The 27819-nt window shown below is 41.6% G+C and overlaps 1 protein-coding gene across 3 annotated transcripts; it reads right to left on the bottom strand.

The window, feature by feature from the left end:
• Nucleotides 1-54: 54 nt before the first annotated feature.
• cyb5r4 (cytochrome b5 reductase 4) lies at nucleotides 55-27816 on the bottom strand. 3 transcript variants are annotated; one of them, XR_012769784.1, is made up of 16 exons: nucleotides 27314-27816; nucleotides 26965-27118; nucleotides 23916-24016; nucleotides 22833-22917; nucleotides 21961-22039; nucleotides 21822-21879; nucleotides 17900-17993; nucleotides 14919-14951; nucleotides 14388-14510; nucleotides 13944-14084; nucleotides 12675-12821; nucleotides 11469-11619; nucleotides 5878-5964; nucleotides 4296-4457; nucleotides 3046-3283; nucleotides 55-179 (listed from the first exon to the last, which is right to left on the bottom strand). XR_012769784.1 is itself a non-coding variant. In XM_075464662.1 (15 exons), the coding sequence occupies exons 1-15, from the start codon at nucleotides 27395-27397 to the stop codon at nucleotides 3229-3231; spliced, it is 1554 nt and encodes a 517-aa protein (XP_075320777.1). In that variant the 5' UTR covers nucleotides 27398-27816; the 3' UTR covers nucleotides 3011-3228. The 3 variants fall into 3 exon arrangements, 1 of the variants encoding a protein (XP_075320777.1); XR_012769783.1 differs by lacking the exon at nucleotides 55-179 and adding an exon at nucleotides 1234-2917; XM_075464662.1 differs by lacking the exon at nucleotides 55-179 and having other exon boundaries at nucleotides 3011-3283.
• Between the last annotated feature and the right edge of the window lie 3 nt (nucleotides 27817-27819).

The raw sequence follows: 27819 nt of genomic DNA, 5'->3' as shown, positions 1-27819 counted from the left end.
CTGATGGTCTCAAACTTTGCCAGAACAATTGTGATATCATTTCAAAAATTGAAGTTTAACAGGTGAACACAATTTTTATTTAAATACATGCTAAAGTTGTCTGAACTGCATTATTCACAAGGCACAATAGATCATACACACACGGTCCCTCTGTGTGTGTGTCGCTCATGTCTCGTACACTGCAAAAACAAAGGGGACATAATTATCATTCACCTGCTGTCAGACATGAATCTGATGCAGAAGGGATTTGAAGTTCAAAACATCTGACAGCTGCTCGGTGTTAGCTCCAAAACATGTTATTCCAAATGCTTCTTATTGAAAAAGCATCATCTTCTCTCAGGAAATATTCTGTACGTTTTCATTTTACTAGATTCACTCTCTGGTCACAGGATGGCGTCGACAGAATGCTGAACTAAAGGCTTCAAAATACCAGATGTAACACCAAGGCCTGACGCCACAGCAGCTCCCTCCATCAGGGGGGGGTTCTGTCGTTTGTTGGGGGGGTGCGGCCCCTTATATCAGTAACATTGGGCCTCATGCAACAACCGTCCGTACGCACAGATTTGTTCTTAAGTCGTGCGTACGAGTGATTTAAGAGAATTTGCGCATTCACCAATCTTTTCGTATTTTAAGTTTTATTTCAGGTACGAACAAAATTTACGAGTGATCCAGACCTGTCGTAGGAGTTTCCTAAAATAGTCCGCTGTTATTCCAATCAAGTTGCATAAAATAGTTGCAGCTCAGCTTTGTGATCATTTCCACAGAAATAATCTGTTTGAAGAGTTTCAGTCAGGATTCAGAGTGCATCATAGCACAGAAACTGCACTGCTGAAAGTTACCAATGATCTCCTCTTAGCCTCTGATAGCGGACTTGTGTCTGTGCTTGTCCTGTTGGATCTCAGTGCTGCATTTGATACGGTCGATCACAGTATCTTATTACACAGACTTGAACATGTTATTGGGATTAAAGGAACTGCATTAGGCTGGTTTAAGTCATATTTATCTGATAGATTTCAGTTTGTTCTTGTAAATGAAGAATCTTCCTCACACACCAGAGTAAGTCATGGAGTTCCCCAGGGTTCTGTGCTTGGACCGATTCTTTTTACTTTATACATGCTTCCATTAGGTAACATTATTAGACAGCATGGCATAAATTTCCACTGCTATGCTGATGATACTCAGTTGTACTTATCTATAAAACCAGATGAACCCAATAGGTTGGTCAGACTACAAGCATGTCTTAAAGACATAAAGACCTGGATGACTCAGAACTGTCTGCTTCTAAATTCAGACAAAACTGAAGTCGTTATCTTTGGACCTGAGCGCTTCAGGGAGAAATTGTCTAGCTATATAGTTACTCTAGATGGTATTTCATTGGCTTCTAGTTCTACAGTGAGGAACCTTGGAGTTATTTTAGTGTATAAGAGCCTTCAGTTATCAGGCCCCTCTCTGTGGAACCAGCTGCCAGTTTGGGAGGCAGAGCCTTCAGTTATCAGGCCCCTCTATTGTGGAATAAGCTGCCAGTAAATGTCCAGGAAGCAGACACCCTTTCCACTTTTAAGACCAGGCTTAAAACTTTCCTTTCTGATAAAGCTTATAGTTAGGGATGGCTCAGGTGATCCTGAAACATCCCATAGTTAAGCTGCTATAGGCCTAGACTGCTGGGGGGCCTCATCTGTCACACCTTTCCTCACTTTACTCTCTTTATGTATATGTGACATTATTGTGGTCATTAATTCGTGTTTCCCTGTTCCAACAGATATCCTTTGAATGGTGTTACAGTGTTTGTTGTCCCCTCTTTTCTGTCTTCTCAAACCCCAGCTGGTGGAGGCGGATGGCCACCCTTCCTGAGTCTGGTTCTGCCAGAGGTTTCTTCCTGTTCAAAGGGAGTCGTTTCTCTCCACAGTCGCCTCAGGCACGCTCAGGCCGGGAGATTGGACCGAAAAAAAAGAAAAATGTTTCAGTGCAATCTGTTGGTTTCCTTAGCTAGGAAATTGTTTTTGAATTGGCTCTATATGAACGAATTGGATAATTTTTAAATGAATTATGATTACAATGAATTGAACTCCAATTGACTTGTATTGGACTTTATTATTGAAGTGCCTTGAGATGACATTTGTTGTAATTTGGCGCTATATAAATAAACTGAATTCAGATCAGGCCTTTTGCCATTGCAGCTTCCAAATTGTGGAATTCATTGCAATTACATATTAGAAAGGCTTCTTCTTTGACCAGTTTTTAAATCTGACCCACCTCTTCAACTTGGCTTTCAACCCAGCGTGAAATGTTGATTTTATTATTTGAACTTGTTTTTATTTATGTCTTCTGCTTTTCTTAATTTTCTCTACATTTCATTTATTTTATCCTCATGTATTTTTATTCCTATGTTCAGCATTTTGGTCAGAGGTTGGTGCTTTTGAAGTGCTCTATAAATAAAGTTGGCTTGGCTTAGCTTGGCTAAAAGCAAACTGAGAACAACAGGAGAGAAAACATCTGGCCAAGTCAAACAAGGTATTGACACCAGTTGAAATCTGGACTTTGGTGTAAATGTTTAAAACGCTGTATCTGTGAGACGCAGAGATGATGATCAATGCAAGTTTGGTTTCCGTCATGAAAGAAGAATCTTTGGATCAGAATTCAAAGCAACACTTGGAGGCTACTGCAACAGTTTTTTGTGGCAGTGGACAATGAGCCTAAGCCCATCTTATGTCTCTGTAAGGGATGAAGAGGTGAAGAGTGATGGAGTGCTGCCTCAGATGACTTGGCCTCCACAATTGCCTCACCTAAACCAAAGTTTGAGGGCAAAAGGAAAGGTAGCTGCCAAGTGCTCACCGTATGTGGGAACTCCTTCAGGAGTAAGAAGTAATAATCAGAAATGCTTCATGAGTGGAATGATTATTGCTGCAGTTGTTTCTGCCTGTGACACAAAGAGGGCCAGAAACATAAGCAGAGGAGCCTCTGCTACACACGCTAAGGTTGGAATGTTCATTCATACCCACCGCTTTACCAGTTTCAGTGATATTTTACTGCTTTTATTTTACATACCTTTACAAATCATCATTTCCATCAACTTTGTTGACAAAACTGTGCCCAGCCATAAGAATGGCACTGCATGTTTTCCCTTACAGTCCACAGATGCCTGGGCTGGATCATTTGTGCTGACAGCATCATGTCCTTGGTTCACCACAGGCACACAGTCGGAGTGGAGTTGGCTCCAGGCAGAACTCATCATCCCTGAAAGGCGTGGAGCTCCTCGTCACTGAAGCCCATCTGCTTCAACAACCTGAGACATGAACACAAAGTTAAAACATGCTGAAATGAGTGTGTTTAAATTCAAATCTCTGAGCTACAATATATCCCAGAAAAGTAGCTTCTACACGTTTGTCTGTTGCTAAAACTAAAGTGAGATTCCTTTCATAAGTCAAGCTTCATTCTGAACTTTGTAGATATGAAAATTAAATATTTATTAGCCCAGACACTTATGACAGCACGCATCAAGCCAGTGTAAATGTCAGGATCCATGTTTTTGGTTTTCCCTGGTTAATTTGCCCCAGATGTTTTGAGTTCCCTTGATTACCCTCATATGTATTTAAGTTCAGTTCTGTCCCTTGTTCCCTGTCGGATTCTTGTATGTCTACCTGTACTTCAGTTCCGTGTATGTTTGCGCCCTGTCCTTGGATTATTGTTAATAAATCACATTCCTTTTCCACAACGAGGAGTTACTGTTGCTTTTGGATCCTACTCAACCACACACCGTGACAGTAAAGGAGCTTTGTATTCTTCTGTTCCAGGTTACTGAGTTCTGCTGTAACCTGGTTACTTCATTTCATCGGGTTTGAGTTTAACTGCACTTTGGAAGGTTAGTGACACTAAAATGTAATGAGTTGATCCTGGACCTGTGTCAGACAGAATGATAGAATTATCATATAGATGATAGATGATATTTGCTCGTCCTTTTTGAGGTCAGTTAGGCTGACCTATACAACCAAATGGAAACAGTTGAGTTGATGCTTTTCCACTGCAGAACAGCTTCTCCTGGTGGCTCTGCTCAGTCCAGAAGGCTTCATTTATCACACCACATTATCAAGCCTCCATCTATTCCAATCCAACAATAGCAGAGTGTAATCTAAGCGCTCATGTTTTCAATCCCGTCTTAAGTTCAGCTTCAGTCGTAATATCTCAGTATTCCACAGAATTCATCGGTATATCTGGGAAGAATTGTCAACAGGTGGAACTGCCCTGTAAAGGTCATAACTGAAAACAGAAAAGGTTATCAAACAGTGTTATTTTCATACCCAATGGTTATCTGTGTAAAGGCTGCGGGGCCACAAACACAGACGTAGCATCTGGAGCCGTTGGGCTTGGCGAGGAAATGGCTCAGCATGGCCTCATCCACTCGGCCCTTCCTGCCAGTCCAGCTGTCAGAGGGCTCCGAGAGGACCAGCTCCACCTCAAACCTGTCACACAACACAACCACATTAAGACCGAGCTTTCTCTGCAGCAGCATCACAAAGTCTGCTCACTAACGCTCCATCACCCTGTGTACTGCACACTGAACTGGGCTTCATCGTGTTTGACTATTTTACCTCAATAATTATTGAATTAGTGTACAGATTTGGTGTTGAACTACCAAGCCTGGTCACATCCCTTTAAAGGGACACTGTGTAATATATTAAGTCATTTATTAGCTCAAATCAACATATTCATTCATAAGTTAGTCCTCATTGGTGTAAAATGATCTCTGTCAAAAATCTCACTTATCCTCCTGAGTGAAGAATAACTTGTCTGTATCTACATAGAGCAGGTAAGCTCTATGGAGGCTGCCATGTCCTTCCGGTCTATGAAAAACGACGAAGTGCCGAGAGGGACATAAAGCACTTCGAATCGCGTTTCCCCCAACGCCAGGCCTGCAAGCGAGATGACGTCATTTTGACGTCACGTCCGCTGAATGGCTTATTACCGGCGCTAATGGTAAATAGATTTTATCTCGTAAATGATCCCACTAATAATGCATTGATTGTTACCAAACTTCTGCCGTAGTACACATAGGCTCTTAGCTCACAAAACGAGGTATTAGAAAGTTTGTAAGTTTACCGGGAGTTTATTTAAAAGAACACTTTCCAGATAGCAACTACACACTGCTGCTAACGCTACCGCTGCGTCGACGTCACTTCCGGTAACTCCCGGAATATGACTAATTGCATTGCTTGCACACAAAAGGCTATGTCAACTTCTGTTATCTGACATGTTATCTGTCATCTGTATTTATAGTGTTGTTGTATGTGTGTTATGTAATCCTTTGTACTGTGTGTCTTGATGTCTTTTTGTTTGTATGGACCTTGAGTCTGAAGCTAGAGCTTCTTGAATCTTGACACATACCGCCTGCCGTAGTTCAACAAGTTGCAACGCACATTTGAAAACCCGAGGCGCTAGAGAGCAAATTCATTCGACTTTATAAAATAAAATTGCACCACTAGATGGGGGAAGAAATTACAAAGTATCCCTTTAAACAGGCGTCCCTATTGAATTTGCTTAAAGGATGGGCTGGTAACACCTCCCCCTTCCTGTGAGTTCCTCCCTCTTTCACAGAGGTTTCCTTCTGATTCGGAGTTTTTTTAAATCCCTACAGCCTGTCCTGCGCTAAGCTCACAGACAGTAAAGACACAGCTGCTGTAAATGGACTGTACTTGTATAGCACTTTTCTAGTCTAACTGACCACTCAAAGCGCTTCTAACACTACATGCCACATTCACCCATTCGCACACACTGTCTTGCCCAAGGACACTTCGACATGTAGCCCGTGGAAGCCGGAGTCGAACCACCGACCTTCCGATTGGTGGGTGACTGCTCTTCCTCCTGAGCTACAGCCGCCCGTACCGTTCATGTTTAGCTGCCAGGTCCTCCAGTTCACGGTGCCAAAGAATGTCCTCTTCCCGTCGGTTAAAAAAGAGCAGCTTTGTTGTTCTGAGGACACACAAACATGGTACGGCTATCAACAAGTATGCATTTAGAATTTAGAATAAAATGAAATACAATGAAAGGATTTTCTCTATATTGTGCATTGATGAGAAAAGAACAAAAAAAATACACATTGAACACACTGCCACTGGCAGTCACTGATGTCATTTAAATGTGGAAATACTCATGTTGCTCTTACAGACTGAACTAAGACTGAGTCTTTGTGTATTTGTGCCGTGAAGCATTTCCACCCGACCCTCTTTCTACTGTTTGGATCTACATCTCTTCAAACCTCTCACCTGAAACAAAGACAAGCCGACTTTATCTCACACACTGATGACTTTATGTGCTACTTCAGGATTTCCCAGCAGAAGGCTGAATGAATGCTCCTCTAAGTAATGACACGGTGCCTTAAAGGTACCCCATGCTTCACCCTGGCTATGTTGTAATGTTTTTGTCTTTCAAAGAGCTAATCAGTAAATCAGCACAATATAATGTGGCAAAGTTCAGCCTAAGGTTGATGTTTGGGTAGCAATGGCTTTCTTTTTGGATAGTGGAGTCATGTACAGTGACCTTTCTGGAGATGAGTGAAGCCTTGCTTTGACAGGTTTGGACTTTCTGGATGAAACTATCCTAGAATACATGGAAAGGTCAGCCTCTTGAGGAAAGGTTCAGCCTGTCACCACCTGATGGGAGTTTCTGCCTGAAACTTTCACTGAAACATTTCCTTTACTGTTCTCCCTAACATCAACACCTCATTAAGATGGAACTAACTGTTTGAGTAATGGCTGCAGAAGCGGGCTCATTAGAGTGGATAAAGTGACTGTCCTCCTCTGTATGGAAGTTTAATAATCCTTTTATTAAAGCACCAACCAACAACACGGTACACAATTCTACATATGCGAGGCACCTCACAGAGGCTGAAATCCTAAATAAATGTTCGGAATAGATCTGAAGCCACAAAAAGATTTGGCAGTGTATTTAGTACATTAGATCTGACAACAGGAAATTACTTTGATTAAAAATAGCGATCAGCTTTATATCCCATTTCTTAATGGTAACAAACAAAATCTCATGAAACTCGGTTAAGAATAAAGTGAGTTGCAGTTGATTTTGGAGACAACATGTATGATAGAATAATGTACGTTAGCAGTACATCAATGAAGCATGTAGGATTTTCTTTATCTATGCAGGGAAAAAGATGAGAGAGGGTTAGTCTGCTATAGCGTATGCACGACTCCAGCAGCTGAGATTCAACACTGTCACCTGTTTGCAGAGGAAATCGTTCACTGGGGATCTGCAGCATCCCAGATGCTCTAAAATAACTAATTTATCTTCAAAATAACACAACACGTCTGGCTCATCCAGGCTCTGGTCATCTCCTGCCTGGACTACTGCAACTCCCTCCTTGCTGGCGCCCCGGCTTCTGCCATCAGACCTCTGGAGCTGGTTCAGAAAGCTGCTGCTCATCTGGTGTTCAACCTCCCCAAGTTCTCCCACACCACTCCCCTTCTCCGCTCTCTACACTGGCTCCCTGTAGCTGCAGCATCCAGTTTCAGACTCTGGTGCTGGCCTACAGGGCAGTGGAAGGAACAGCTCCTTCATATCTCCAGACTATGGTCCAGCCCTACACCCCCGCCCGACCACTTCGCTCTGCGGCCACCAGGCGGCCGGCTGCCCCCTCACTCAGCGGTCCCTGCGCACCATCCACACGGTCACAGCTTTTCTCTGTTCTGGCACCCCGATGGTGGAACGATCTCCGACTGATGTCAGGACAGCTGAGTCGCTGCCCATCTTTGGCCGCAGGCTGCAAACCATCTCTTCAGGAAACACTACCCAGATCCGCCCTCTTAGGACATCACCTGCTCCGTCCTAGTTCCTTACGCACTTATTTGTTTCCTAAATTGTCTTCCCATTTGTCTCGGTACCTAACTTATTGCACCTACTCTAGCACTAGTTATGCTCTTAGCTGTTTGGTTTTGGAAGGAAATGCACTTATGATTTCTTGTGACCTGAAGTTCTTTTGCCTCCGATGTGGAACACACTTATTGTAAGTCGCTTTGGATAAAAGCATTTGCAGAATGACCGTAATGTAATGGAATGGAATGGAATGGCTCAGTGTGTTTGGTCAAGCTGTGATGACTTATCAGGGATTTTTTGGATTTCTCACATTGACATGAGAAAAGCTTTTTGCTTCAATAAAGACATTGGGCCTCTAACAACCGTTCGTACGCACAGATTTGTTCTTAAGTCGTGCGTACCAGTGATTTAAGAGAATTTGCCCCATTCACCAATTCTTTCGTATTTTCAGTTTTCTTTCAGGTACGAACAGAATTTAGAATCCAGAGTCACATAAAAAAAAAACTTTCAGAGGGAGATTGGAGACAGATCGGGGGTGTCCCAGTCCTCTGTGAGTCGTGCGCTCCCCTTGGTCATCAAAGCTCTCATCAGTTTATCACCCATGGTACATCACATTCCCATACACCGCTGTCCAACAAGTACAGATTAAGAGGGACTTTCATGCCGTGGTTGGACTGCCAAACATAATTGGAGCAATAGACTGCACACATATACGCATCAAAGCACCCGTACTGCTGTGGAGCCCACTGAGCTGAAGGCCAGGTGGGGGTGTCTCCATACAGCGGGGGGCAAACTGCTCTATAGCCCAGAGAAGGCATGCCAGATTTGCACAATATTGCCATGAACGAGGGTCTCCACCTGAACCAGCCCAGGCAGACCAGAAGGTGTGGTGCCAGCAGACCCCCCTCATGGACCGCCCCATCAAAGAGCCATCATGATGATGCAACAACTGATTGCACGGCTTTAGTTGCAGTCATCGAGCGCCTGGCCATGGCGAGACGTTTTTTTTTTTTAAGCCATTTTCATATCAAACCATTTCTTCTTTATTTCGGTGACATTATGAACTACAGGGGACAATAAACAGCACTCGTAATAACTTCCCATTTCTTGGCTTTAGCAGGTCCCGTAATTCCACTGCTGACATGCTAAAAATGACAGATTTTCCTTTTTGGATCTCTGAAAGCAGAACTTCAGTCTCAGAGCCCCTAAAGTTGTTCTTTTTGCGCCTTGATGCCATTCTCATGACTCAACACTTCCTGGCAGAGGAGAGAGGAAGCACAGCCTTATATGGTATAATTTTGGGCGTGGAGTATGCAAATCTACTATCCTCGTGCACGTGCACTTAGATACGCACGAGTGTGATTCATCATTTACGCAGGTCGTTTACACACTTTTTCCGAAGTTAAGAGCGTTTGTTGAATCTGACGTGGCGTGTTCGTACGAGACCTTCGTACGAAAAAAGTGAGAGAAATTTAGAATAAAAATACGAAAATGTTCTTGCATAAGGCAAATGTATTCTGTGATTTTAAGGTTGCATTTTTTTTATCTTACATTTGTTTGAACTGGCAGGGTTTAATACCCAAACAGATGGAAGAAATCAGGAGGGGTTTAAATACTTTTTACCATCCCTGCATTGACTCTGGCGGTAGCAGCTGATTGTTTGTTGCCTAAGCTTCTGATTCAATTCAATTCAATTCAATTTATTTATATAGCGCCAAACACAACAAATGTCATCTCAAGGCACTTAGATAGTAAGTCCAATTCAAGCCAATTGGAATTCAATTCATTGTAATCATAATTATTCATAAAATAATCCAATTCGTTCATATAGAGCCAATTCAAAAACAATTTCCTAGCTAAGGAAACCAACAGATTGCACTGAAAACTTTTTGTTTTTCGGTCCAATCTCCCGGCCTGAGCGTGCCTGAGGCGACTGTGGAGAGAAACGACTCCCTTTTAACAGGAAGAAACCTCTGGCAGAACCAGACTCAGGAAGGGTGGCCATCCGCCTCCACCAGCTGGGGTTTGAGAGGACAGAAAGAGGGGACAACAAACACTGTAACACCATTCAAAGGATATCTGTTGGAACAGGGAAACACCAGTTAATGACCACAATAATATCACGTATACATAAAGAGAGTAGAGTGAGGAAAGGTGTGACAGATGAGGCCCCCCAGCAGTCTGGGCCTATAGCAGCTTAACTATGGGACGTTTCAGGATCACCTGAGCCATCCCTAACTATAAGCTTTATCAGAAAGGAAAGTTTTAAGCCTGGTCTTAAAAGTGGAAAGGGTGTCTGCTTCCCGGACATTTACTGGCAGCTTATTCCACAATAGAGGGGCCTGATAACTGAAGGCTCTGCCTCCCATTCTACTTTTAGAAACTCTGGGAACCTCAAGTAAACCTGCAGTTTGGGAACGAAGTGCTCTGTTAGGAAAATATCTTACAATGAGATCTTTAAGATATGATGGAGCTCGGTCATTAAGAGCTTTATATGTAAGGAGAAGAATCTTAAATTCTATTCTGAATTTAACAGGGAGCCAATGAAGAGAAGCTGAAACTGGAGAAATATGATTTCTGCTGTTAGTTCTCATCAGAACTCTGGCTGCAGCATTTTGGATCAACTGAAGGCTTTTCAGAGAATATGTGGGACAGCCCAATAATAAAGAATTACAGTAGTCCAATCCTGAAGTAACAAATGCATGGACTAGTTTTTCTGTATCACTCTGAGACAAGATGTTCCTGATTTTAACAATATTACGAAGATGAAAGAAGGCAGTCCTAGAAACCTGTTTTATATGCGAGTCAAATGATAAGTTCTGGTCAAAAATAACTCCAAGGTTCCTCACTGTAGAACTAGAAGCCAAGGAAATACCATCTAGAGTAACTATATAGCTAGACAATGAAACGCTCAGGTCCAAAGATAACGACTTCAGTTTTGTCTGAATTTAGAAGCAGACAGTTCTGAGTCATCCAGGTTTTTATGTCTTTAAGACATGCTTGTAGTCTGACCAACCTATTGGGTTCATCTGGTTTTATAGATAAGTACAGCTGAGTATCATCAGCATAGCAATGGAAATTTATGCCATGCTGTCTAATAATGTTACCTAATGGAAGCATGTATAAAGTGAAAAGAATCGGTCCAAGCACAGAACCCTGGGGAACTCCATGACTTACTCTGGTGTGTGAGGAAGATTCTTCATTTACAAGAACAAACTGAAATCTATCAGATAAATATGACTTAAACCAGCCTAATGCAGTTCCTTTAATCCCAATAACATGTTCAAGTCTGTGTAATAAGATACTGTGATCGACCGTATCAAATGCAGCACTGAGATCCAACAGGACAAGCACAGACACAAGTCCGCTATCAGAGGCTAAGAGGAGATCATTGGTAACTTTCAGCAGTGCAGTTTCTGTGCTATGATGCACTCTGAATCCTGACTGAAACTCTTCAAACAGATTATTTCTGTGTAAGTGATCACAAAGCTGAGCTGCAACTATTTTTTCAAGAACTTTAGACATAAAAGGGAGATTGGATATAGGTCTATAATGAGCCAACACTTCTGAATCAAGAGTAGGTTTTTTAAGTAAAGGTTTAATTACAGCAACCTTAAAAGTCTGAGGTACATGGTTCTGATGGTTCTCACCTGATGGTTTCAAGGTCGTGAAGGGCCAGGTGGATGAGGCGGGCCATGGGTGTGAACCCTGTACCTGCTGCTAACAGGTAGAGGTTTGTGACATCACGAAGGGGGCGGAGATTGAAAGTGCCCTCTGGACCACTAATAGATATCCGGTCACCTTCAAAAGTAGATATTGAAAGAAAGTAGAAGATTTCAAGAAAAAACAAGTCAAAATTGCAGTAACACCAGAAAGGGTTAAGAGACGATTGAAATGAACATTTTGTTGGTGACATTCAGTTTTTAGACTCCTAGTTATTCATCTAAAAACTGGGATTCCTTGATGACGATATGAATAACTAAATACAAGTACAATGTGACAGCACAGCACTGTTTAAAAGGTCGTAATCAATCACAGACTAAAACAAAGTGCTTATCAGGAGTAATGACATATTTTTTCCATTAAACGTCATCTGATGCTGAGCAATGTTTTTCAACAGAAACTTGTTCATTAACTTTAGGGCCGAAACAATCAGTCTAACTAACTGTGTTCCTACAGGTTGGTGTGCAGGACCGGTAGAAAATATGTTTCAGTTGTTGCTGCACAAGGCAGTCACACAAGAAAGTTCAAGTACAAGCCTGCACATGCACGCACACACACACACACACACAATGTCAAAATTGACATCATGTGTAGGTTGAATGCTGATTGATTGAAAGTTAGCTTGAGCCAGGACGGGCCGAGACCAAAAGGTTCCATAGCAACAAGGATGAAGCGGCTTAATATTAAAGAAGCACTGCACTGAGCAACAGCTGCACTGAGCAATCTTCATTAACTTAACACTTAGTTCCCCTGCATCACAAAGCAGATCTTTGTGAACTGTGACTTCTGTGTTTCCAGCAGAGCAAAGCTTAAGGACCAGCAACAGTACATACACAACCAACTGCAGCCCACAGCCCCAGTTGTTCCATATATTTCTGAAACAGCACCCACATGACAGCTCAATGCTGCTGCACTTCAGTCCCTGCATAGTTTTCTTCTGTTGCTGCACTCACAAGTGTCTAATGTTGAAATTTCACCAAACAAGGAATTATCCAGTTTTCATTTTGAAATGTTAGCGAGCCAACCAGCCAAACTGGAAGGATTGAAAAGAGATCAAAATATCAATGAGATAGTTCTATAACATAGCCTCATACACAAACACAGCTTTATAGCATAGTGTGGTGGTGGCTTACCGATGTGCAGGCTGCTGAGATATGGAGTGAACACTCCATCAGGGTAAACTTTAATCATGAGGTAGAGGTCGGACTCCTGTGAGGAGTGGTGGGAAGCTGCTAGCAGACTTTGATCCACTGGAGTGTACGGTCTCACCACCTCGGTATCTGGATAGGAGGGGAGGAATAAAATAAAATTAAATAAAATAAAAACTATCATGAAGCATCTAATTATGTCCACTTTGTTCCTTGATATAATGACAGTTGAAAGAAGCCAAATATTACATATCAGGCTGCAATTCGTGGATTTCTTCATTGATCTGCTGGTTATTTTCTCAAATAGAGCAACAATAGAGAAGTTTGTGAAGCTTAAAACTAAAAACGAGACATTTACTTTAGTGTTCTGTATCATGAACAGCGGTGTGTTCATCCATGTTATGTCATATGTTAGAGGTTGAAACCTCTACATCACTCTCATCAGTGTTTCACACATGACATGTTTCAGACTAACATGGAAATAGGTTCTTCTCATGTCAGAATGTCTGCTCAACTCGTGCAAATTTCACATGAAAATATGTTTTAGCCTTTCAAAATGCTCTCTGCGTCTTGCAATACAATGTGCATTATGTTGCACATGTATTGATTTCACACATACGTCACCAATCCCTCAAAAATATAAAAATCTGAACAAAGGGGACTTTATTACAGATAGACTCGAACATTATATGTTTGTGTTTCTTCTTTTTTTTAAACATATATCATGGTATATAAAAATATGCAGTCTTATTCTTGTTAGTTCCTGGAACATTACCCTTCCTTGGCTCATGGCATTTTTGGTGGCTTCTTGAGGTGTCTTTAGTCAGCCTCTACAGCATGACAACAAATTCATGTGTACAGCTGCTCATGTGCAGGGGTTTAGCGGGAGGTTAGTTTTTACAACTGTAAGGGGAGCGAAATAGCAAACATTGCCTAATTCTCTCCTGATGCTTTTAATGAAAGAAATGCCTGGTTTAAAAAAAAAATCTAAATTTACTCTCGGAGCTCAAAATGACATCACAATGTTTGCTTTATCAAAACATCAAAATTATCCAAAAGAAAGAAAAACAAAAATAGCATATTTACAAAGGCATTTGGGCATTTTAGGTGAAAGGTCTTAAAGAGTAAAGGGTTTTCAGTTAATCAACCAAATATTTCAGCTCTACTTCTCGGTACAAATCTGACGGTCAGAAAAGAAAAAACTACCAAAAACGACAATGAATCAAGCATGAGGCGGAGACTTTAGCTTCTTACCTTGAATTTGGGCTTTGAGGTAGACGTGTTTTCCAACGGGCACATGCATGACCGTCCCACGTGGAAATTGCAATCTGAAGATGTGGGTGTTATGGTTCACGTCAGTCTTAGATACCAACACACAATCCCGATAGAAGGGAGCTGTAAAAATGAGATGAGGCTCATTATGCACATTCTTTCTTACAGACATGAAAATGAGCTGTTATTTCATGACAAACGGCGCAGAATGTGAAAGGATGTGGCTCGGCTGAAACTTTTATTGATTCCAATTAACTTCAATGGAATATGAATGTAAATATTGTCCATACACGTAAGCACTGTTTACAATGCACTGCTTTAAAGTCTTTAAAAATTCCTATTTAGTCAATTCAAATTCATTGTAAAATGTCATAACATTCAAAGTTAGGTCCACAGTGGAATGAGCACCTTAAACTTGAATCTCACCTCTGTCTTTTTTGCATAGAAAAGTATTATGGAATTCCAGTGGCTGACCAAGGCTTGTCCATTTTGCTGTCGTCTGCTTGCGTAAGGTGATCTGGATCTTTCCCACAGAGAAAGCAGTGTGGACTGGATATAAGGGTTGTAAACACAAGCGATGTAAAAAACTCAAGTCAATGTGTGTTACATCCAGACACACGGGCAAGAGCAGACAGTTAACTGCATTCTACAAACACAGAGTAGTGATTACAAGTAAACCTTAGCCAGCTGGTGGTTTAGCCATTCAGAAATTCCATCTTCAGGGAGCTTAACCTTCCTTCGACTGAATGCTAGTTATGTCAATTATAAAAGAAGTTCTCAAAACTATTCATATAACACCGTAACAGTATTGCCAACAAGAAGTTGATTAAATATATTGATTATGTCTACATTCCTTTTATTATTCTAACTAATCCAGTAAAAGCACTGAACAGGCAGCATCAGCAGAAGTACGATTGAAACCTTCAAACTCAAACTCATTCCTAGAGGTTGTCTTACCAGCAACGTTTCCCTCGACTTCATCTGCAAGACCTGAAAATGTATACAGAGTCATTTTACAACCCAAACTCTGAATTCATAGGTACAATATTTGGAACAGTGAGCACATGTTGTTGCAAATACAGTTTGTACATCCCTTGGTTCGTTACTATGGAATCACCGGCCCTGGAGGAACGTTCATTCAGCTATCTTACATTGTATGAAAAAGGAAAAAACAAGTGGAAATATGCGGCCTGCAGCACACTTTACAAGCTGCTACCCCTGAATGCGTGACAGGGAACACGCAGAGCTGTCAGTACAACAGAATTAATGATCACACTCCTTCCACAAAGTGATTCAACTTGGATCAAGGCATAAAATGTTGCTTTTTGAACTGACAAGCACAAAATAGAAAGGCTTTAAAATAGAAGCATACAATCTGACCAAGGAATACGTCACATGTCAGGATTGAAAAATCTAAGCAAGATTCCTTGAAAATAGAAAATACACAACAAAAGAAATCAGCTGAGGGAAATGTGATTTACATCAAGAAAAGCCCAACACAGACCGTCCCTAATGCCTAAAAACGGAGAAAACCAAGGTTACGGTGGGCTAAAGATATATCCAATAATCTGAAAGGACATGATGCCAGATTTTGCATAAAATCAAGAGAATTATGGACAACCCTGAACATCCTCTCCATGAGACTGTTATTGGAAAACAGAGTCTCTTCAGTCAAAGGCTTCTTCGGACCGCTACAGGAAATCTGTCCTGCCCACAGCCATCAGCATCTATAATAACTCCTTGATTTAATTGAGTTACATCAACACTTAATTTCCCTCTGGGATAAATAAAGTATTTTTGAATTGAATTGAATTTGAATTGAATCAAATGAAAAATAGAAAGATACTGCCTGAAGAAATTCTGAAAGATATTCCACAATATTTTATGATGACTTAAAGAAAATGTCACAAGGCCAGCTTCGTGACAGTTTTTGTGTTTTGTGTTTTGTCTTTGTCTCTTGTATGTTTGTTACTTTTTCCTTTCCCCTGCACTGTCACCTTGGATCTGCTTACCTGCCACTCCACACCTGCCCTGCTGCTTCAATCAAGCCACCTGGTTTCCATCAGCTCATCACCCAGCCTGTATTTAGTTCCTGTCTTGCCTTCAGTCTCTGCCGGATCGTCATTCTACCTCACTGTTTGTTGAAGCGACATCTAGCCTGAAGCTCAGTTAAATTCAAATCTGTTACTAATTCTAACCTGTTTTATCCAGTTCCGGACCAACCTGTGTTCCTGCCTGTCAGCCCGCCAGCCTGCCTGCCAACCCACTACCATCCTGCCTGCCAGCCCAGCCATTTCCCTCAAACCACCTGCATCACCAATAAACTTGGTCTTTACCAGTTGGTGTCACTTTGGGTTCCTTGCAGAAGCGTGACAGAAAAGGACCAGGGGAGTCAGAAGTCTTTACCTCTACAGTAAATGCACACGTGCACAAATCTGCCCTTTCATCAATCAGAAGTAGGTTTGGTAACGATGAAGACATCTATCACAATGATAAATCATCTTGCAATATGACTGAAAAATATATAAATGGCTGAATAAACAATTTCATATGATGATAAATATCACTAAAATTAAGGTCAAAATGAACTTATGTGATAGTAATTTGACGCCCGCATTAGCACAATGAATCAAATGCATAAAAAATAAAAGGAGTAAATGAGAAACAATAAAAAAAATCTGATTAAAAATTAATAGTAAAATTGAAATAAAATAAAGAAATTCAGAAAACTGAAGCAAAGATAAATAAAAAGCAGTTAAACTAAAGCGAACCTGAATTCATTTCACATTTTGTACAATTAATATTCTAATTATTACTTTTCTAATGTGGCAACCTTTTGTTTTTCCTATTTTTGTATGTATGCTTTAGACAGCTAGAAGGAGCAGTTAGTTTGTGTTAGAGCAAGGAGATAAAACTGTTCTTTTTACTTGTTACACTCAAATTCATTTGATGCTCGTGTTTCAGAAAAAAGCTAAGCTTTTATCTTTAATAAATTCTCTACGGAATAACACTAAAGATATAAACTATTAACGGACACATCTAATTATGCAGGAAGCAAAGACTCTCTTCATCTCTTAACCATCTTCCTTTTCAAAAGCCTCGTTTCCACTATGCAGTCCGGTACGGGTCGGTTCAGAACGGTTCTCTTATTTCAGTGTTTCCACTGCCACCAAAGCGTACCGGTCCCATGGAACCCGTTACCATGTCTGTAACCCTTCTGCTTGGGGTACCCAGCACACAGGACCGGTTCCAGGCTCTGCTCTCCGGTGTTGGTGAGGAGGCTGTGCAGCGGGAGCTCGATGGCGCTGTGCCAAACCAAAAAGTTTTCCAGCTGATTGAAGCAGAAATGGCAGAGAGTGGTTTCAACCGGACCGCGAGCCGGTGTGGCATTAAGCTGAAGAAGCTGGGAGGAGGTTCCACATTATGGATGTTATTTGTTATTTGCTGTTATTTGATATTTACGCTTCAGCACGCACTCCCCCCTCCTGAGGGTCCCCTTTGTACAGTGGGAACGTAAAGATGACCCCAAAGCGACCCGACCCGACTGCATAGTGGAAACGAGGCTTATATCTATATAGATATATGACGGAATACTGTAATATATGGTGCTAATCTCAGGTGGCATTCCTCGGCACATGCTGGTTAGTTGTAAAACATGAACAAAAATGTGGAATAAAACCCTCATAAATACACCGAGAGAAATTCCTCTTATTTCAAGTCAAATGTCTTATATTGACATTGACACTATGGAGTTGATCTATAGACGATACTAAAATGATGATACGTTTTCAGTATATTGCAGTCTTAGCTATCCTCATTGGCTACACTTCCAGACAACAACGAGCACACAAACTAATTCTGAGTCTGATAAAAATGAAGAACATTGAATTCAATGTTGCTTGAAAAGAGAGAAAAAAAGTTGGATTAAGTATGCTCACATAAATGTATCATGTATGACATTTTCCCGACCAGCACCTCCACCCGAAGTACACCTGCCTGAAGGTCAGCGCTCATGCAGCCTGAGCTAGGGATCTGAGGGGGGAGAAATGAAAAATGCATGAACATGTTATCTTCAACCACTGATCTGATCCCCCCCCCCCCCAGTGACCTGCTGCTCAACCTTTAATCTGCAGCTGTGGAGCTGGCTGTCACAGCCTCTCTTTTTATGTCATTTGAAATTCTGGATAAGTACTGTTTGATGGACAGACACAGCGAAGCACCACAACCATCCTTCATTCCAAAGCCGACAGAGGCTAAATAAAAGCCTCTGTTGGCACATTAGAGTGTGCTACATACAGCGGGTGAAATAAGTATTGAACACGTCACCATTTTTCTCAGTAAATATATTTCTAGAGGTGCTATTGACATGGAATTTTCACCAGATGTCGGTAACAACCCAAGTAATCCATACATACAAAGAAACCAAAACAAATAAGTTCAGAAATTAAGTTATTTGTAATAAAGTGAAATGACACAGGGGAAAAGTATTGAACATGCTTACTGAAATTTATTTAATTCAATTCAATTCAATTCAAAAATACTTTATTTATCCCAGAGGGAAATTAAGTGTTGATGTAGCTCAATTAAATCAAGGAGTTATTATAGTTGCTGATGGCTGTGGGCAGGAATGATTTCCTGTAGCGGTCCGTTTTGCATCCAAACTGAAGAAGCCTTTGACTGAAGAGACTCTGTTTTCTGATAACAGTCTCATGGAGAGGATGTTCAGGGTTGTCCATAATTCTCTTGATTTTATGCAAAATCCTTCTTTGCATTATTGTCTCCAGAGGTTCCACAGTCGTCCCCAGAACAGAACCAGCCTTCCTTATCAGGTTGTTGAGTCTTTTTAGGTCCCTGGTTCTGATGCTGCTACCCCAACAGATGACGCAAGAGGAAATCACGCTCTCAACAACAGACTTGTAGAATATCTGCAACATCTTGTTGCAAACCTTGAAGGACCTTAGCTTCCTCAAGAAGTACAGTCTGCTCTGTCCTTTCTTGTAGATGGCTTCACTGTTGTGTCTCCAGTCCAGTCTGTTGTCCACATGAACACCAAGGTATTTATATTCCTCAACCACCTCCACTTCTTCTCCCATGATGGAAACAGGGTTTGATCTGACCCTGTTTCTCCTGAAATCTACAATCATCTCCTTTGTTTTGTTAACATTCAAGATGAGATGATTGTTCCCACACCATGCCACAAAGCGGTCCACCAGCTCTCTGTACTCAGCTTCTTGTCCATCTCTGATACACCCGACAACTGCAGAGTCATCTGAATATTTCTGTAGATGACAGGAGTCTGACTTGTACTGGAAGTCTGAAGTGTACAGAGTGAAAAGGAATGGTGAGAGTACAGTCCCCTGCGGTGCTCCTGTGCTGCTGATCACCTGGTTAGACACACAATTCTTTAGTCTGACAAACTGTGGTCTGTTTGTCAGGTAGTCATTAATCCAGGTGATTGTTGAGGCCTCCACCTGAGTCTTCTGGAGTTTCAGATGAAGCAGATCAGGCTGGATTGTGTTAAATGCACTGGAGAAATCAAAGAACATGATCCTCACAGTGCTGCCTGCTTTGTCCAGATGACAGTGGGTTTGTTGAAGCAGGTGTATGATAGCGTCTTCAACTCCAACTCCATGGCGATAAGCAAACTGCAGGGGGTCCTGATATGTGCTGGTTTGCTTACACAGGTGGGTCAACAGGAGTCTCTCCAGGACCTTCATGATGTGGGATGTCAGGGCAACAGGTCTGTAGTCATTGATGTCTGAAGGATGAGTTTTCTTTGGTACCGGAACCAGACAGGATGTCTTCCACAACAGTGGTACCTTCTCTTGGGTCAAGCTAAGGTTGAAAAGGTGTTGCAGAATCCCACAGAGCTGCTCTGCACAGGCCTTCAGGACCCGGGGGCTGACACCATCTGGACCTGCAGCCTTGTTCCGGTTCAGTCTCTCCAACTGCCTCTTCACCTGACTTCTAGAAACAGAAAAGTGGGAGGGGGAGGCAAAGGGGACAGCAGCATCTCCTGATTGGGTTGAAGACAAACTAGTGGAAGCAGAAGAATCCATGACTGAGGTGGAGGTGGAGATGTTACAGGAAAGCTGTGGGTCAGAGGAGGGTGGGATGTCTCTTTGGCTGGGAACAGGAGGGGAGGATGGTGAGCTTGTTCCTGAACTGAACCTGTTGAAGAATGTGTTCAGCTCATTTGCTCTGTCCAGACTTCCATCCATCCGATCCTCCCTCTGTTTGAGGCCTGTGATCTTCTTCATTCCTGACCACACATCTCTGATATTGTTCCTCTGCAGTTTACTCTCAAGCTTCTTTCTATACACCTCCTTGCTCTCTCTGATCTTGACTTTGAGCTGCTTCTGTATACTCCTCAGTAACTCCCTGTCTCGCTCCCTAAAGGCTCTTTTTTTCTTGTTCAATAGGATGGAGAAATTAGTTGCATGCATTGCTCAGGTGTGATTTTGGCCCATTCTTCCACACAAACAGTCTTCAAATCTTGAAGGTTTCGTGGGCCTCTTCTATGAACTCTGATCTTTAGTTCTTTCCATAGATTTTTTATTGGATTCAAGTCAGGTGATTGGCTGGGCCAGCCTAGCAGCTTCATTTTCTTTCTCTGAAACCAATTGAGAGTTTCCTTGGCTGTGTGTTTGGGGTCATTGTCTTGCTGAAATGTCCACCCATGTTTCATCTTCATCGTCCTGGTAGATGGCAGCAGATTTTTATCAAGAATGTCTCTGTACATTTTTCCATTCATCATTCCTTCAATTATTTGAAATTTGCCAGTACCATATGCTGAAAAACAGCCCCACGCCATGATGTTCCCACCTCCAAACTTCACTGTTGGTATGGTGTTTTTGGGGTGATGTGCAGTGCCATTTGACCTCCAAACATGATTTGTATTATGGCATCCAAAGAGTTAAATTTTGGTCTCATCTGACCAGACTATATTCTCCCAGTATTTCACAGGCTTGTTTAAATGTTGTGCAGCAAACTTTAAACAAGCTTTAACATGCTTTTTGTTCAGCAATGGAGTCCTGCGTGGTGAGCGTGCATACAGGCCATGGCGGTTGAGTGCATTACTTATTGTTTTCTTTGAAACAATTGTACCTGCTAATTCCAGGTCTTTCTGAAGCTCTCCACAAGTGGTCCTTGGCTCTTGGACAACTCTTTTGATAATTATTTTCACTCCTCTGTCAGAAATCTTGCGAGGAGCACCTGGTCGTGGTCGATTTATGGTGAAATTATGTTCTTTCCACTTGGCCCCAACAGTACTAACTGGAACATTCAGAAGTTTAGAAATCCTTCTGTAACCAATGCCATCATTATAGTTTGCAACAATAAGGTTGCGAAGGTCTTGAGAGAGCTCTTTACTTATACCCATCAAGAGATGTTTCTTGTGTGATACCAGAGACCTTTTTATACACCTTTTTTATAATTTGGGACTGAGCCAGCTGATATTAATTTGCACTGACAAGGGGCAGGATTGCTTTCTGATTACTGGGAGATTTCAGCTGGTTTCTTGGCTTTCCATGCCTTTTTACACCTCCTTTTCTTCACGTGTTCAATACTTTTTCCCTGTGCCATTCCACATTATTACACATAACTTAATTTCTGGACATCTATTGTTTGATTTCTTTGTATGTATGGATTACTTGGGTTGTTACCGACATCTGGTGAAAATTTCATGTCAATAGCACCTCTAGAAATATATTTACTCGGAAAAATGGTGCCGTGTTCAATACTTATTTCACCCGCTGTATAGCTTCAGCTTAACACAATGCATGTGAGGATGTGATTATGGCCTCTGTTGGTGTGTTTCTCTTTGTCAGACAGCAAACCTTTAAAGAAATGCGTGATTACCTTTCTTTTGGCATAAACAACCAGATGAACTGTGGCATCAGTTTGGAACCAGTCGTATCTACAATAACAGCAGACAGCATATTAGTCATTAAACTCCTTTTTCCAACGGTGATAAGCATGCATGATTTGTTGTTTATACCGAGGCCGAGAGTCTTTCTTTGGCGGAGGAGCCAATGAGGCAGGTGGAGCAAGGCTTGTAGGAGGTGGAGGGATGATAGCTGGGAAAAAGAAAGAGGGGAAAAAACTTTTTTTTAAAAAACACTTTTATATTGGATCGGCTGAAACAATATTGGATTTCACATAAAACTGATCTTTTTTTTTTCTTTAGGGTTGTTAAGACCTAATGATCTATGAATAATAACACAAATAAAGAAAAGAATGTTTTCTCTGGCCATCGTTAAAAAATGAGGGATCTTAAGACTTCTGCACAGTTATTTTACTCCCTAATGAGTAAGGCTGTTGTCACAAATATGTTGTTAAAAAGAGGTTCAACTTTTTCTGCACAGTCATAGCAGGAGCAGGGTGTGCAGTACTTAGAAGAGCTACTCCACCAGGCTGGACAGTTCCAGGCCAACTTTTACTTACTGCCATGACTCCTGGAGGGGTTCTATAAAATAAAACCTGACAAAAATTCAGCAGTCATTGGTTTGCAAAGAGAACCTATAATGGCTAATAGAAATGGACTGTTTGTCCATATTTAAAAAAGTATAGTGTTTGGAACTCTATACAGTTTGCAACCAAAGACCACCAGAGTACATTAGCATTCAGAGCTGAATTGGGGTGCTGGCTCCATGTGTGATCATTAGTATCATTGAGACATAAATCTGGAAAGAAATAAAGGGTAAATCCCCAAGATCAGAAAATTTTAAAGGTGAAGATTTGGTTTTAAGTTAGTTCTGAGCTCTAATCATTCACAGCTCATTATAGGCAATGTGTAGTTATGATTGGTGACAGGTAAGGTCTCCAGAAAAGAAATGCAATATGTAATGTCCACTGTAAAGATGCCTTTACCTTTCACAGCTGCTGTGACCTTAGTTGCCATTCTGCCCACCAGGCACTCTTTTAACATGGACTCATAGTTCACCCAGCGATGGACCTGAGCACAAAGAACCCCAGCAACACATGTAAATTCATCCATATCCACAGTTACAACACACATCAGCTCTCACAGTCACATGAATGGCTGTTCAAGTTCCTTTAGATGTCAGTCTTGGAGAACTTCAACTCTTCTTACTTGTACTTGCTCAAAACCAGCTCCATTACTTCTTTGTGCTTAAAGTTGTTAGTTTTTGTAATTCTGTTACTTTTGAAGTGGAACGTGTTTGGCTGACGGAGTTGGTGCCATTTGCTGTTCCCACAGGTGTTCAGAGTTAGCACCTACTGTGGGATACAGGAGGTGACGTAGACCAGTTCAACGCACACCATCCAGAATGTTTTTGTACACAACTGACAAAGCTTTTTTTTAAATGCTGGGTTAAGACATGCTGTATTTTGGCCAAATCAGTCCACAGCACAACTGTGGACAGTAAATAGTTTTGGATACAGCCTGTGAGGCAGAAGACTGTTCGGCTTTATTTAAAAAAGATTGTTGTCTCGACTCATTTGGAAGAAACAGTGGAAGTTTGGGGGAGTTAACTAAGACAACATCACTGAACTGGATGAGAATGAGATGCAGTAACGTTTTTATGCTGAGGGGTAAAGGATATATGATGTGTGACAAAATGTGCCATTAAATGAAAAAGAATAATGAAGTCATCTAGGTTAGATCTTTGTTCAAATACTTAACCCTCACCTTAATGTGCATCCTAACACATGCTGACATGAACTGTAATGGCTATGTGACCTGAGATAAAATGGAGACTGTGGGCAGACTTCTGGAACTTGATGAACTATATAAAACAGTCTGTTTACATTGGTCATTGGCTGTCCTGATTTCTAAGGATCAGACCTGGAAAAACCAATATCTTTAAACCTGACAACAAAATTCAATCTTATTTTAGATTTAACACCTTGAAATGAAGACTGAACTTTTTCCCTTTTAATCCTTAAAAAGGAACATTTAAACAACAATACTTTAGTACATTACTTTCATACCTGGTCAAAGAGTTCAGTCCCATCTATTCCTGCTGCCTTCATCAGCTCCTCTTCCCCACCAGGGTGGTAGTCCATGTAGGGGGTCACATTGTAAACCATACCTGAATAAACAGAAAAAGAGAAAAGAGCCACATATATGCTATGTTCCAGTGCCCTCTGCAGACAGACTCCGGTAGCAGCACTCATGACACTCAGATGTCAGATGTTTTAATGGGATAATCTGCACACCCAAGACTGTTCACCTCAGCTGAAAAGTCATCAGCTGTGAGGTTTGGACATTTATACTCATAGCCAGATAAATCTAAAAATCATTGTCTGTCGACCTGTGGCCAACACAGTCTGCTTGCACACCGGGTCATTCCATAAACCAGAGTGCTACTGTAGGTGTATCAGAATTAGAGTGTGCTACCTATACAGTATATGTAGGTGAGCTCACAGATCAAAAACAGTAGCTGACCACAGAAGACAGGTGTAGTCGATAATGACGTCTCATTCTAGCAGTTCCACAGATGAAATGCTAAGCCAGAAACATCATGAACTTTGATACAGATGCTAATTTATGGAGCGGTGAAGATACTTCATTTGTGATGGTGGAGGCAGAGTCACAGCCTCAGCATTTCCTGTGGAAATGTCTTACCAGTTACCAGTATACTACCCGAACCAGGGTTTGCATCCCCACCCCGCTGTGACTGGTGTGCAGTTGGTGAGAGGCTGGGGTAGCTTGTGGCTGTAAAAAGATGGTTGTTGTGGTGTGAGGAGCAGATCTATATAGGGAGTATAGGGAATTACTCACTGGCCCTCATTTATCAAACTTGCGTAAGACGAAAAACATGCGTAGGTCGTGTGTACGTTCTTTTCTGCGCAAAGGTTGGCATTTATCAAATCCATCGTGAGCGCAGGAAAGAGAAATCGCCACGACAGGTCTGAAGCCGTGTACGCACTTTTCCATTTTGACTTGCGGTGACTGCAATAGCATACATAAACAGCAGCGTCACTAGTGCGTGCCTCATGAGTCGCAACAAATCCCTAGGTTAAAATGACAGACTTATCACTTCAAAGAAGGCCCATGTTTTATTTGACTTCAACATAAATATAAACATAAACGCAAATTAAATAAATAAAAAAATTAAACAAGTACAACTCCGTAATTGGAAGAGTGATGGCTCATTAATCAACCGCCTATTTAAGAGCTGATTCTAGCGGCGCGGTAATGGCGAAACGATGGCAGATCTGGCTTTGTTAGAGGACCTGAACGCGCGCATCAGGCGTGAGAGAGTGTTCCGGGACCGGCAGGATTTCTTTCGAGAAAATGATGAGAGGCTTATGAGCCGTACAGGAGAGGCGCTTTAACACTGCGCATACGCAAAGACGTAGCTCCGATTAGGCCAGCCACCCTCTCCTCCAAGGCACTCAAATCCAAACAATCCCCCCCCCCCCCTGTTTGTGACATGCTGCGTCGGAGAGCTGCATATCGGACCACTTCTTCCTGATCTTATTGGAGAAAAAGTAAAACATCGTTCAATTTTAGATTTCATTTAATCTGGAGTTTATCACATTTTATTGACCATCACAGTAGGGGAAAATACATAACTCGTCCGGTCTGCGATTTACATCGCCAACGCTGTTGACAGCTTTCTTTTGCCGCCTTTCGTCTATCCATGTCGCAAATTAAGACGGATTTCAGCCGCCGGATTTATCAACAGCCGCTCGGTCTTACGATGGGATTGGTGTGGTACGCATGTTCTGTAAATCTCACTTGAGCCTCTGCGTACGACGAGTTCTCCGCTCATATCAACGATGCTTTCTACGACGGCTTGATAAATGAGGGCCACTGAGTCTGGTCCTTTATTTATTTTTTTATTTTTTCGTTAGCACAAGTTTCTTGTGTTTACCTTGAATAGGGATGGCTCAGGTGATCCTGAAACATCCCATAGTTAAGCTGCTATAGGCCTAGACTGCTGGGGGGCCTCATCTGTCACACCTTTCCTCACTTTACTCTCTTTATGTATATGTGATATTATTGTGGTCATTAACTCGTGTTTCCCTGTTCCAACAGATATCCTTTGAATGGTGTTACAGTGTTTGTTGTCCCCCTCCTTTCTGTCTTCTCAAACCCCAGCTGGTGGAGGCGGATGGCCACCCTTCCTGAGTCTGGTTCTGCCAGAGGTTTCTTCCTGTTAAAAGGGAGTCGTTTCTCTCCACAGTCGCCTCAGGCACGCTCAGGCCGGGAGATTGGACCGAAAAACAAAAAGTTTTCAGTGCAATCTGTTGGTTTCCTTAGCTAGGAAATTGTTTTTGAATTGGCTCTATATGAACGAATTGGATTATTTTATGAATTATGATTATTATTAATTAATTGAATTCCAATTGGCTTGAATTGGACTTACTATCTAAATGCCTTGAGATGACATTTGTTGTATTTGGCGCTATATAAATAAAAATGAATTGAATTGAATTAATGCTGTTACAGCTTCAAAGAGCTGCATCCAAAACGTAAAGCAGTGAACAGTCTGTTGTATGTGGCAACATTCTCTTTGCAGTTTCCTGCCATCTAAAATAAACTTAAACACCGCTTGGACGTTGGTCTTTTACTAACAGAAAGTGCATGCCCCTCTTCTGTCGTGCACACACTGAGCCAGCTGCAATTGAGCTTGTTGGGGATTGATGCATCTAATATCCTACGGAATTCTTTAAAAAATAAGCATATGTCATTTGCTTGTGTAATTTTACATGAAACAATGCAACAGGACCATGTTCGGTCTTGGCCGTTCTTGTCCTATCACAGATCCCTTAAAATTCTTTTTGCAGGAAGTTTTGTGATGTGTAAGATACAACCAAGATAACTGGAATGGTAAGTGAATCTTTTCACCACAAACTAGACATTTTGAATTGGAGAAATGGGGCCTCTCTGTCAGCAAAGTACATCTTGATTCCAATGTATCTACGCAGGAGCAGCATCAAGCATTATGAAGATGACATCACTGCTGCTACTTTGCAGGGTCATCATTCCTGAAGTGCTAATCGGACCCTCTCAGCTGACGTCTCTCACCTCGTATGCAGGTCCAGCAGTCAGCCCTTGTGTTGTGTTTCTGCAGCTCTTCCTGGGTCACTTCAATCAGACGCCCTCTGAGGCCAGTGAGATCTTTTCCACTCTTGGCAAACCTGATCCAGTCCATCAGACTGTGGCCTGGCTTCAATGCCACCTGACACAAGATGAAGTAGTTGTCATCTTCACAAAAAATATGTATTTCAATAAATAGATAGACAGACATGTAAACTTTACATTTTTCTTATTAGCTTTGACCATTTTTGTCAACCTAAAACAAATATAAGCACACATTTGAAACATGGTTTAGTGAACTCTTAAGGGCTAGCTGTAAAAAGACGGTGACTTGTACCTTATTCCTCCCAGACTGGCCGGACGGAGAGATCCTCTGCTGGGAGCTTGGTGCAGGGAAGGACTGGGTCGGAATGTTCAACATGTTGTGAACGGTTCGGAGGCAGCCAAAGTGTCTTAGAAAACCTATTCAACCAGCAGCAATTTGTTTTACCACAACGACACACGAAAGACAGCTCTGTATTCACAGTGGTTGCATTTTGTAACTGGTACAAGCTCCTTCCGTGTTGTGACAGATTCCTTTAAATGCGTTGAGTAATACTGCTTTGTTAAGAGGCTAAGCTAAGCTAGGCTAATATGACATAATGTACTGACGACCTTCTTCATAATCACGAATTGTTAAAGTATGATGTGGAATTGCGATTAAGGTAAAGTTTTTGGCGTTAACTTAATACTTGACAAGAAAATTCAATAGTTCCTTCATAATTAGGAGTTAATTACGAGTTGTCAGCTGCCTTACTCTGGTTCCGTCGCTTTAAGACTACATTATTTGTCGCTTCCTCTGAC

The sequence above is a fragment of the Odontesthes bonariensis genome, chromosome 5, assembly GCF_027942865.1.
Source record: "Odontesthes bonariensis isolate fOdoBon6 chromosome 5, fOdoBon6.hap1, whole genome shotgun sequence".
Lineage (NCBI taxonomy): Eukaryota > Metazoa > Chordata > Actinopteri > Atheriniformes > Atherinopsidae > Odontesthes > Odontesthes bonariensis.
Note: the sequence above shows the minus strand (reverse complement) of the source record. Positions and strands in the feature narration are given on the sequence as shown.

Coding starts and splice junctions, on each gene's coding strand:
- cyb5r4 (XM_075464662.1), bottom strand. CDS start 27,397: ATGTTGAACATTCCGACCCAGTCCTTCCCTGCACCAAGCTCCCAGCAG. Junction 22,918..23,915: donor GGACTGAACTCTTTGACCAG/GTATGAAAGTAA, acceptor CTTTGTGCTCAG/GTCCATCGCTGGGTGAACTA. Junction 14,952..17,899: donor GTCATACATGATACATTTAT/GTGAGCATACTT, acceptor ATACATTTTCAG/GTCTTGCAGATGAAGTCGAG.